At 44.1% G+C, this 12,975-nt stretch overlaps 1 protein-coding gene across 1 annotated transcript in view; it reads right to left on the reverse strand.

Moving 5' to 3' along the window:
- LOC126169882 (exocyst complex component 5) overlaps positions 1 to 12,975 on the reverse strand; it is a 115,414-nt gene that overhangs the window by 37,013 nt on the left and 65,426 nt on the right. The window contains exon 10 of the mRNA XM_049920679.1: positions 4,018 to 4,113. Within this exon, the coding sequence (XP_049776636.1) occupies positions 4,018 to 4,113 (96 nt within the window). The remainder of the gene's footprint in view (positions 1 to 4,017; positions 4,114 to 12,975) is intronic.

The raw sequence follows: 12,975 nt of genomic DNA on the forward strand, positions 1-12,975 counted from the left end.
AAATAAGAACACCGTGAATTCATTGTCCCAGGAAGGGGAAACTTTATTGACACATTCCTGGGGTCAGATACATCACATGATCACACTGACAGAACCACAGGCACATAGACACAGGCAACAGAGCATGCACAATGTTGACATTAGTACAGTGTATATCCACCTTTCGCAGCAATGCAGGCTGCTATTCTCCCATGGAGACGATCGTAGAGATGCTGGATGTAGTCCTGTGGAACGGCTTGCCATGCCATTTCCACCTGGCGCCTCAGTTGGACCAGCGTTTGTGCTGGACGTGCAGACCGCGTGAGACGACGCTTCATCCAGTCCCAAACATGCTCAATGGGGGACAGATCCGGAGATCTTGCTGGCCAGGGTAGTTGACTTACACCTTCTAGAGCACGTTGGGTGGCACGGGATACATGCGGACGTGCATTGTCCTGTTGGAACAGCAAGTTCCCTTGCCGGTCTAGGAATGGTAGAACGATGGGTTCGATGACGGTTTGGATGTACCGTGCACTATTCAGTGTCCCCTCGACGATCACCAGTGGTGTACGGCCAGTGTAGGAGATCGCTCCCCACACCATGATGCCGGGTGTTGGCCCTGTGTGCCTCGGTCGTATGCAGTCCTGATTGTGGCGCTCACCTGCACGGCGCCAAACACGCATACGACCATCATTGGCACCAAGGCAGAAGCGACTCTCATCGCTGAAGACGACACGTCTCCATTCGTCCCTCCATTCACGCCTGTCGCGACACCACTGGAGGCGGGCTGCACGATGTTGGGGCGTGAGCGGAAGACGGCCTAACGGTGTGCGGGACCGTAGCCCAGCTTCATGGAGACGGTTGCGAATGGTTCTCGCCGATACCCCAGGAGCAACAGTGTCCCTAATTTGCTGGGAAGTGGCGGTGCGGTCCCCTACGGCACTGCGTAGGATCCTACGGTCTTGGCGTGCATCCGTGCGTCGCTGCGGTCCGGTCCCAGGTCGACGGGCACGTGCACCTTCCGCCGACCACTGGCGACAACATCGATGTACTGTGGAGACCTCACGCCCCACGTGTTGAGCAATTCGGCGGTATGTCCACCCGGCCTCCCGCATGCCCACTATACGCCCTCGCTCAAAGTCCGTCAACTGCACATATGGTTCACGTCCACACTGTCGCGGCATGCTACCAGTGTTAAAGACTGCGATGGAGCTCCGTATGCCACGGCAAACTGGCTGACACTGACGGCGGCGGTGCACAAATGCTGCGCAGCTAGCGCCATTCGACGGCCAACACCGCGGTTCCTGGTGTGTCCGCTGTGCCGTGCGTGTGATCATTGCTTGTACAGCCCTCTCGCAGTGTCCGGAGCAAGTATGGTGGGTCTGACACACCGGTGTCAATGTGTTCTTTTTTCCATTTCCAGGAGTGTAGATAGTTCTTTTTCCCTCGTTCTATTTGTGAGTGGAATGGGAAACGAAATGGCTGTACAGTGGATTGCGGAGTACCGATGTAGAAGCAGACGTAGAAAAAAATCTGTAGTAACTTGTATATTGTGCTAGATAAGGAAGTAATGTAGAGTAACCATATGGCAACACAGTCTCCCCTTTGTATGCTACCATTTGCCATCATCTTGTTTTAAGCTGTCAAACCATTCTTGAGATACAAGGGCGTTATGAATATTTCATTCTCACTTCATCATCAGGGCATGGTAGCGGAACGGTGTGCGCTATATAGGATCCATTTTCTCGAGAACGGAGTGACTTATACACCCCATCCCAAACTTATATAATATTTGAATATACACTACTGGCCATTAAAATCGCTACACCATGAAGATGACGTGCTACAGACGCGAAATTTAACCAACAGGAAAAAGATGCTGTGATATACAAACGATTAGCTTTTCAGAGCATTCGCACAAGGTTGGCGCCGGTGGCGACACATTCAACGTGCTGACATGAGGAAAGTATCCAACCGATTTCTCATACACAAACAGCAGCTGACCGGCGTTGCCAGGTGTAACGTTGTTGTGATGCCTCATGTAGGGAAGAGAAATGCGTACCATCACATTTCCGACTTTGATAAAGGTCAGATTGTAGCCTATTGCGATTCCGGTTTATCGTATCGCGACATTGCTGCTCGCGTTGGTCTAGATCCAATGACTGTTAGCAGAATATGGAATTGGTGGGTTCAGGAGGGTAATATGGAATGCCGAGCTGGATCCCAATGGCCTCGTATCACTAGCAGTCGAGATAACAGGCATCTTATCTGCATGGCTGTAACGGATCGTGCAGCCACGTCTCGATCCCTGAGTCAACAGATGGGGACGTTTTCAAGACAACAACCATCTGCATGAATAGTTCGATAGCGGACACACCAGGAACCGCGGTGTTGGCCGTCGAATGGTGCTAGCTGCGCAGCATTTGTGCACCGCCGCCGTCAGTGTCAGCCAGTTTGCCGTGGCATACGGAGCTCCATCGCAGTCTTTAACACTGGTAGCATGCCGCGACAGCGTGGACGTGAACCGTATGTGCAGTTGACGGACTTTGAGCGAGGGCGTATAGTGGGCATGCGGGAGGCCGGGTGGACGTATCGCCGAATTGCTCAACACGTGGGGCGTGAGGTCTCCACAGTACATCGATGTTGTCGCCAGTGGTTGGCGGAAGGTGCACGTGCCCGTCGACCTGGGACCGGACCGCAGCGACGCACGGATGCACGCCAAGACTGTAGGATCCTACGCAGTGCCATAGGGGACCGCACCGCCACTTCCCAGCAAATTAGGGACACTGTTGCTCCTGGGGTATCGGCGAGGACCATTCGCAACCGTCTCCATGAAGCTGGGCTACGGTCCCGCACACCGTTAGGCCGTCTTCCGCTCACGGCCCAACATCGTGCAGCCCGCCTCCAGTGGTGTCGCGACAGGCGTGAATGGAGGGACGAATGGAGACGTGTCGTCTTCAGCGATGAGAGTTGCTTCTGCCTTGGTGCCAATGATGGTCGTATGCGTGTTTGGCGCCGTGCAGGTGAGCGCCACAATCAGGACTGCATACGACCGAGGCACACAGGGCCAACACCCGGCATCATGGTGTGGGGAGCGATCTCCTACACTGGCCGTACACCACTGGTGATCGTCGAGGGGACACTGAATAGTGCACGGTACATCCAAACCGTCATCGAACCCATCGTTCTACCATTCCTAGACCGGCAAGGGAACTTGCTGTTCCAACAGGACAATGCACGTCCGCATATATCCCGTGCCACCCAACGTGCTCTAGAAGGTGTAAGTCAACTACCCTGGCCAGCAAGATCTCCGGATCTGTCCCCCATTGAGCATGTTTGGGACTGGATGAAGCGTCGTCTCACGCGGTCTGCACGTCCAGCACGAACGCTGGTCCAACTGAGGCGCCAGGTGGAAATGGCATGGCAAGCCGTTCCACAGGACTACATCCAGCATCTCTACGATCGTCTCCATGGGAGAATAGCAGCCTGCATTGCTGCGAAAGGTGGATATACACTGTACTAGTGTCAACATTGTGCATGCTCTGTTGCCTGTGTCTATGTGCCTGTGGTTCTGTCAGTGTGATCATGTGATGTATCTGACCCCAGGAATGTGTCAATAAAGTTTCCCCTTCCTGGGACAATGAATTCACGGTGTTCTTATTTCAATTTCCAGGAGTGTATCTATCTTCATTCACCGAGTCCTCCATGTCCTCACAGTAAGGATGAAGGAATTATACCAATTAACTGCAGAGACATAATTAGTTTTTGGTTACTAAAGTGCACAAATATTTTTCAATATACACATCACGGCACTATTATTTTACTACTTTACTTTTCTTTCCTCCGCAAGAAGAGAAGTACCTGCACCGGAACATATTAAATGATATTTATTTTCACCTTTCATATTTAGGTATGCTACATTATTTTCAAATCTGGCAAACATCCTCACTGGAATGAGGCTGAAATTTCTGTGTAACTTTGTAATTAGATGTGACTGTACTTTAACAACCATTGTGTTATGTTTACTGTATTACTTACCCACCAGTCTGGATCTGTTTCTTCTGATGATTCTTGCTTTCATAATATTTTTGCAGTATCAGGGCACACTTCTCCTTCAGAAACTTTACCTCAACACTGCAGATAGATAAACACAAGTAAATCACTAAGAAGTGTTTAAAAATCAATGTTCCTTTCTTGTTACATTCTAATTAAAATATTAAAGAGAACATTTTCGAATATTTTAGTCCCTTGGTGCAAATTGTAGTCACATTCTGCATACATGATTATTCTGAAAACAACAAATACACTTTAGTCACACTGTCTCTCTATAAACCCTCCTCAGGGGACACTGCCCATGTGGGCGAGGAGGTTTGCACGCTCTGGATCCGTAGGGCTTTCCTCGTGGTAGCGTAGCTACCAGCAGGACCACCCATGCCGGACAGGCCAATGGGGAGGAGCCAGACGAAGTGTGTCCCACAATGACCTATCTCCTGTCCCTTGTCCGATCCTATCCTAAGCCTATCCCTTTCCCTTATCATTCTTAACTTCCTACAACATAGGGCAAGGAGGGCTCTAGAGGCATGGTGAAGCCAGTCTCCCTAAGGGAATAAACCTGATACAAATCACCTGCTGCCTTGCAGTATGTAGAGGGATCTACAAAGGCTAAGGATGCTACCCTGAACGTGGAGCCAGCTAACCTGCGAGCTGTAAGGGGCAACCCCCCAAACCTGTAAAACATCAATTGTTGCGAATGCTAGCAAAGGAATAAGCCGGACAGATATATTCCCATGACGACCCCAGCAAACAAAAAGAGGATAAGAGATATGCACTTAGGAACATGGAATGTGCGAAGCCTATACCAAACTGGAGCCCTATGTCAGCTGCTAATGCAAGTAAACAATTACAGTATAAAAATATTGGCTCTCCAGGAAATTAGGTGGAAGGGGAGTGACATAATGGACGTAGGAAATTTCACTATCTTCTATAGTGGCGGGAAGATTAATACCTTTGGAACAGGCTTTGTGGTCGCTAAAGAACTGAAACATGCGGTCATGTGCTTCCAACCAATCAATGAACGGATGTCCATATTAATATTACGGGGAAAATTTTTCAACATTACAATAATAAAGTACATGCACCCACAGAGGAGTCAGATGAACAACAGGACACAGAGGAGTCAGATGGACAACAGGACGAGTTTTATATCAAGGTAGAATAACTGTATGATCAGGCCCCCAAACATGATTTCAAGATATTAATAGGAGACCTGAATGCAAAAATAGGAAAAGAAGAGGCCTTTCAGCCAACCATAGGAAGACATAGCCTCCATGAAATAGAAAACGACAATGGACTTAGCGCTGTAGATTTTGCTGTAAGCAAAAACATGAATGTCAGCAGTACATGTTTCCCATGCAAAAAAATACACAAAGAAACATGTATTTTACCAGATGGACAAACCAGAAATCAGATAGACCATATATTGATTGATCGGAGACATGGATCGGACATAATGGATGTTAGGAGCCAATGTGGAGCTGACTGCAATTCAGACCACCATCTAGTGAGAATTAAATATAGACAAAGGATCTCACTATTGAGTAAACAAAAAAGCCACAAACAAAAGAGGTTTCACATTAAGAAACGGAAGTTGGAAGAAATACAGAGAGTGTATCAGAAGAAAATAGAAGAGGATCAAGAATGATACCGACACATCAAATGAACATATAGGAGTAATGTGGAAATGATGTAAGACTGCAATCCTCAAGGCAGCTGGAGAGGTTTTAGGACATGAACAGGCTCAAAGGAAGATTGGTTTGACAAAGAATGTATGAGAAGAACTGAGGAACATAACATAGAACGAATGAAATTATTGTAGAGAAGAACTTGAGCAAATCTGAATGAATATAATGAAAAGCGCCGTATAGCGAAGAGGGTCCGCAGACAGAAGAAAAGAGCACTAGAAAAGAAAAAAACTGGAAGAAATTGAACAGCTAGGAGAAGAAAAGCATAGTCATGAAATGTACCAAAAGATTAAAGAAGGAAAGACCGGGTTCCAAGCCAGAACAAATATGTGTAGGAACAAAGAAGGGAATTTGGTAGGGGAGAGTAATAAAATACTTGACAGGTGGGCAGAATACTTCCAAGAGTTCTTCCAGACCCCTGCCCCTGGCGTACTTTTATTCCCTTTCCATTGCCGTTCTTCACATTTCGTAATTTATCAAAGTACTCTTTCCATCTTTTCCTTATCTCCTCTGGTTGCATTATTAGCTCTCTGCTTTCCCCTTTCGCTATCTTTGTGTATGTTTTTTCCTTCCTCATACTCTTTGTAATTCCATATATCATCCTCCTGCCACTAGCAACATCTTTTTCCAACTCTCGGGTGAATTTCTCCCAAGCTTTTCCTCTTTTCTTCTGCTACCATTTTCTTTCACTTATTTTTACTATCCTGGTATTTTCCTTTTACTTTCAGCTGTTTGGTCTCTGTTCCTTTCATACCAGCCTTTCTTCTTTTCTTTTACTGCCTCCTTGACCCTCTCATTCCACCATGGTGACCAGGAACCCACATAAACATCACAGTGGCTCCATCAAGAGTGAGCAAGTGAAAGCTTTCATGGACCTGTTGCATTAAAGGATGGAGAGTATACAGCACAATGAAGCTCTGAGGGGCACTAAGAGAGTGGCAGCAGATGATGCAGTTGAAAATCCTGTGTCACCGTATATACCGTGTGGCCTCATATAGGGCGAAGAGCTCTGCTGTGAATACTGAGCAGTATTCTGGAAGCTGAAACCAAAACACGTCAGTGCCAATGACGATGTCACACTCAAAGGGAATAGGTGTGAGTGGAGTCCGAAAGGAATGAGGGTGCTCCCATGTTAAGGCAGATGAGGTTAACGTGACTGAGAAGGTCAGCCAAGAGGGCACCTCTCTGACAGGTTCTGGGAGAACTCCAAAGGGGATGGTGCAAAATTAAAGTCACTGAGCACCAGAAAGGGGTGAGGGAGTTGCCCAGTAAGCTGGAGGAAGTCAACCCTGGTGAGACCAAATGATGGAGGAATATAAATGGTACAAAGGGAAAAGGTAAAGTGAGAAAGAAAATGCAGACTGCAACAACTCTCGAAGCCAGGGAGATGGGTCAACTATGGACATTATGACATTATCCCGAATGAGCAGCCTAACACCCCCATGAGATGGAGTGCTGTATTTAGGGGGGGGGGGGGGGGGGTCACAGCAGACCGGCAAGAAATGTGAGAGCTCAAAGCAGTCATCTACAGAGGTGGAGTTACACATTTGGTCGAGTGTCGACAGGACATTTGAGTATGGTTGTAACGATGACACTGGTAGCAGTGCATCAGGTTCGGAATGTAGGGTCAGACTGTGCTAATTTTATAACCTGCTTCAATCTCTGATGGAAGCACCACTCTACGAAAGCAGAGAAGAGTGTGTGTGGACACTAAGGATGTACCTACCTTTTTCATCACCCCGTGGACTGCAATGACCCCCCAATCAGAGAGGTATGTCTGGATTTCTGCCTTGGTCAGATCATCTAGAAGCCTAGTGTAAATAACACCATTGGAAGAATTCAGTGTTCGATGGACCTTGACAGGAACAGGCTAGCCATGAAGGAGCGAAGGCACAAGTAGTAGTTGTGCTTGAGAATCAGAATTAGTTTCCAAAAGCAAAGTGCCATTTTGTAAACGAGAGCAGGATTTCACATGGCCAGCAATGGCATCACCACCTTTCTGAATAATAAACAGATTTACCATAGCAAAGAACTTCAGTGCACGAAACCATGAGGAATCATGGTGCAGCTGGGAGGGTCTTTGAATCATTAGCCTCATTCTGTTTACGTTTTGTAGACGTTGAATGAGATGATGATGGTGACTGGTTCATTGCGAGAAAATCCCCCATGATTGCCAGCATCTCCAATGGCATGCCCCTTCCAACTGGGAAACTCTCCTCAGAAGAGGGCACATCTTCCTTATGTGATTGTTCACACCTCCCGAACACCTGACAGAGGGACCAATCAGCAATTTGGGAAGGTAACAGTTCAGGTAGTCACCCATCCCTGGGCCTGGCCTGTACTAGGGGGGTACGTGCGAATCCTACCTGTCAAACTGGGATTGGCAATTACGCGTTGCCCAGTCACCTGTTACGTGTCACACACATGGGCTGGCCTTCAGGAGTGCACAGGGAGGAAGAAGAAAAAGAGGAACCTCAAATGCCAAAGCTGAGAAAGGATAGGAGAAGGGGAACAAGGAAAGAGAAAAGGAATGAAAACAGTGGAGAGAGTGTTCTGATATTGGCTACTGAATATGCAGAACACATTTCCAAGAACATCCCAGACATGTTTCCCAAGGGAGGGGAAAAAGAATAGCAAGAGGATACACATGCAGCATGGAAGGGAAAATATGCTGCAAAGGCTGTGGTCCCATGGTAGCCAAGCACGAACCCACCAAAAGTGGCGAGCCCCCTGTGGGTCTGTTGGGAAATTGATGTTAACAATCTGACTGCCACAGACAGCTACTGCTGGATTTCATACCACTAAGTGCAACCATCAATGCAAACAGTTACTGTTCCACACTGTTACATCTGCAGGCTGCTATCAGGAAGACACACTGAGGAATTCTTGTTGTGGACAATGTGGTTATCCTTCACAACAATGTGAGGTCACATGTGACAAACTGTCGACAAGCTCCAGTCATTTCCCTGGGAGAGCCTGGACCACCCACTTTACAGTCCATTCGCACTGTGCAACTGAAATTTAGGGTGGTGCACTTGCAGTCTATATGGATAAGATATTCAGGCTTTAGAGGAGACCATTTAGAGTAATTGCTAATACAAGGAACTGCCAGTCTTCTAGGGATTACTTCATCAAGTATAATTTACTGAGTGTGTATTCTTTGAATGTCTTTAAGACAATTAGTTCTGTAAATGTGAATGGCGACATTGGCAAAATGGATGAAGACATTCATAATTGTAAAACATGAACCTGGTGAGATTATAGCAGGATACCCAGTAATAAAAGTGTTGCAGACCACAGCCCACTTGTTCCTGAAAGAAAATTCTATAACAGGTTGCCAAATAATATAAAAAAACTCTGCTGAGAACTTGTTAAGGACAAGTCAAAACAGTCATTAGTTAAAAAATGTTTATAAAGCTCAAAAAGTTCTGGGCTCCATTACCCTTAGTACTGTTTTTGTATATTGCAGTTTATTAGTGGTGGTTAATATTTATACAATAGTATATTGTCCTATTTTTGTATATGTTCATTATATTTATGGTATGATATTATTGATGTGAATGTTCAAAAAACAAGGATGTCCAAGACTGTAAAGTTATTATGGAGAAATAAAGATTACTATTATTAGGTTCTGAGCCATTTTATTCCAAACCGATCTCTAACATCAGTTTTAGAGTAGAAAACAGTTTAGTTTCCCATTCTAGTATTAATATCATCTTTGATGTATTATGTATATAAGGACAGATCACTATTCACCAAATAAAAAGAGAATTGCTTAGAAAGGAGACATGCAGAAAGAATAGTTAATTACCTACATCTCCCTCATACTGTTTAACTTTTACATCGATCAGTTATGCATTAAAGTCACTATTGTTGCTCAATCATACCAATATAGCCATTTCTTATGTAGTGAGGCAACTTTACTATGTTGAAGATGGATATTGTAACATCAGTCTTATGTGCTCACTACTTAGTCCCTCCACACTGTTTCTTTATTCACTCTAATGCTAATAACACGATCCCTTTTATAATCCTTATGCTCAAGACCCACCTCATGCAATGATGATGATGTGTGGTAGTGTTAATGGATGAATGCAATGATGATGATGTGTGGTAGCGTTAATGGATGAACAGGTCTGCCACCTACCGACAATAATTTGAGATAAGAAAGTGTGCCCATTCAGGAGGATGTCATCATCAGAAGAAACAAGGCTGGAATTCTATGGATCGCAGTGCGGAATGTTAGCTCCATTAATTGGGCATGTGGGTTAGAAAATTTAAAAAAGAAATGGATTGGTTGAAGTTACATACAGACGGAATTAGTGAAGTTAGGTGGCAGGAGGAACAGGACGTCTGGTCAGGTAAATAAACAGTTATCAATACAAAATCAAATAGGCATAATGCAGGAGTAGGTTTAATAATGAATAAGAAAATAGGAATGCAAGTAAGCTACTATGAACAGGATACCAAACACATTATCATAGCCAAGATAAGCATGACGCCCACATTCATCACACCAGCTAGCTCTGCAGATGATGAAGACATTGAAGAAATGCACAGTAAGATAAAAGAAATTATTTAGATATTTAAGAGAAATGAAAAGTTAATTGTGATGGGGATGAATTTATAGCCGGCCGTTGGTGGCCGAGCGGTTCTAGGCGCGTCAGTCTGGAACCGCGCGACCACTACGGTCGCAGGTTCGAATCCTGCTTCGGGCATGGATGTGTGTGATGTACTTAGGTTAGTTAGGTTTAAGTAGTTCTAAGTTCTAGGGGACTGATGACCTTAGATGTTAAGTCCCATAGTGCTCAGAGCCATTTGAACCATTTTTTGAATTTGATAGCAGGAAAAGGAAGAGAAGGAAAAATAGTAGGTGAATGTGGAATGAGGGAAAGGAATGAACGAGGAAGCCACCTGGTAGAATTTTGCACCGAGCATAATTTTATCATTGCTAACACTTGGTTTAAGCATCGCGAATATGTATACTGTACATGTGTAAGAGACATGGAGACACGGGAAGGTTTCAAACTGATTATATAATAGTAAGACAGAGATTTCAGAACCATATTTTAAATTTTAAGACATTTCCAGGAGCAGTTGTGGGCTCTGACCACAATTTATTGGATATGAACTGTAGATTAAAACTGAAGAAATTTCAAAAAGGTGGGCAATTAAGGAGATGAAGCCTGGATAAGTTGAAAGAACAAGAGGTTGTTAAGAGTTTCAGATATAGGATTAGAAAACTATTGACTATAACAGGTGAATGGAGAAAACGGGTAGTTTTGAGAAATGAAACAGTGAGGGTAGTAGAGGATCAAATAGGTAAAAAGAAAAGACGTAGCAGAAATCCTTGGATATCACAAGATGTGATTGAGGAAAGGAGAAAACATAAAAATGCAACAAATGAAGCAGGTGAAAGGGAGTATAAAACACTTAGAAAAAATGAGACAGAGAGGAAGTGCAAAATGGCTAAGCAGGAATGGTTAGAGGACAAATGTAAGGATTTTGAAGCACACATTAACTAGGGGAAAGATAGACACCACCTACAGGAACCTTAAAGAGGTCTTTGGAGAAAGAGAAGCATCTGCATGAATATCAAGAGTTCAGCAAAGAAGGAAAGCTGAAAGATGGGAGTATACAGTGGGTCTATACAAGGGAGATGAACTTGATGACATTATAGAACTAGAGGAGGACAATGACGACGATGAGATAGGAGATACTATACTGCAAAAAGAATTTGACAGAACACTGAAAGGCCTAAGTTGAAACAAGGCCCTGGGAGTAGATACCATTCTGTCAGAACTACTGATAACACTGGGAGAGTCAGCCATGACAAAAACTCTTCCATCTGGTGTGCAAGATGTATGAGACAGGCAAAATACCCTCAGACTTCAAAAAGAACATAATAATTCCAATTTCAACAGAGGTGCTGACGGGAATGAATACTACTTAATTATCAGTTTAATAAGTCATGGTCACAAAATACTAACCACAAACTCTTTACAGAAGAATAGAAAAACTGGTAGAAGCCAACCACAGTCTGGATTCAGGAGAAATATAGGAACGCGAGAGGCAACACTGATGCTACGACTTACGTTAGAAGAGAAGTAAGCACTTGCAGACTTGGAGAAACCTTCTGAAAATATTGACTGGAGTACTCTCTTTGAAATTCTGGAGATAGCAGAGGTAAACTACAGGGTGCAAAATGCTAATTACAACTTGTACTACAATTACACGGCAGCTATTAGAGCCAAGTGGCATGAAGGAGAAGCAGTGGCTGAGAAAGGGAGACAGGGTTGTGACTATCCCCAATGTTATTCAATCTGTACACTGAGCATGCACTTTGAGGTTTGCCGAAGACATTGTAATTCAATCAAAGACAGCAAAGGACTTGGAAGAGCAGTTGAACAGAATTGATAGCATCTTGAAAGGAGGATATACGATGAACATCAACAGAAGTAAAACAAGGATAAGGGAACTTAGCCACACTAAATCAGGTGATGCTGAAGGAATTAGTTTAGTAAACAAGACACTAAAAGTAGCAGATAAATTCCAGGAAAATAACTGATGATAGCCAAAGTAGAGTGGACAGAAAATGTAGACCAGCAATAACAAGAAAAAGAGTTTCTGAAGAAAAGAAATATGTTAACATCAAATATAGATTTAAGTTTTAGGAAGTCTTTTCAGAAAGTATTTGTATGGATTGTAGCTATGTATGGAACTGAAACATGGATTATAAACAGTTTAGATGAGAAGAAAATTGAAGCTTCTGAAACTGAAATTTTGATACTGAAATATGTTTATGAAGTTAAATGGGCAGAATGTTACATATTTACAGACAATATCAATGACGAAACAATGTACATCTGATAACTGTTACTCGAGTTATACAAATGCATGGCTGAGATGGTTTTTGGACACAATGATGGTCAAGTCCTAGACCAAAATTGATCATCTCTAATACGATATACCATTACAGCTGTGTACTGCATAATGCACTTCTTAACATTAATTAAAGTTGTAATACGCCATCTCCATAAAATATCACCAATTTAATATTCGAGGAAAGTGTAGGGGGTAAAAATTGTAGACAGAGACCAAGAGATGAATGCAGTAAGCAGATTCAGAAGGATGTAGATTACAGTAGTTATTCGGAGGTGAACAGACTTGCACAGGCTAGAGTAGCATGGAGAGCTACATCAAACCAGTCTTTGGACTGAAGACCATGATGACGATGAGGAATGTAAGGCAAAGG

This window comes from Schistocerca cancellata, chromosome 1 (assembly GCF_023864275.1).
Source record: "Schistocerca cancellata isolate TAMUIC-IGC-003103 chromosome 1, iqSchCanc2.1, whole genome shotgun sequence".
Taxonomy (NCBI): Eukaryota; Metazoa; Arthropoda; class Insecta; order Orthoptera; family Acrididae; genus Schistocerca; species Schistocerca cancellata.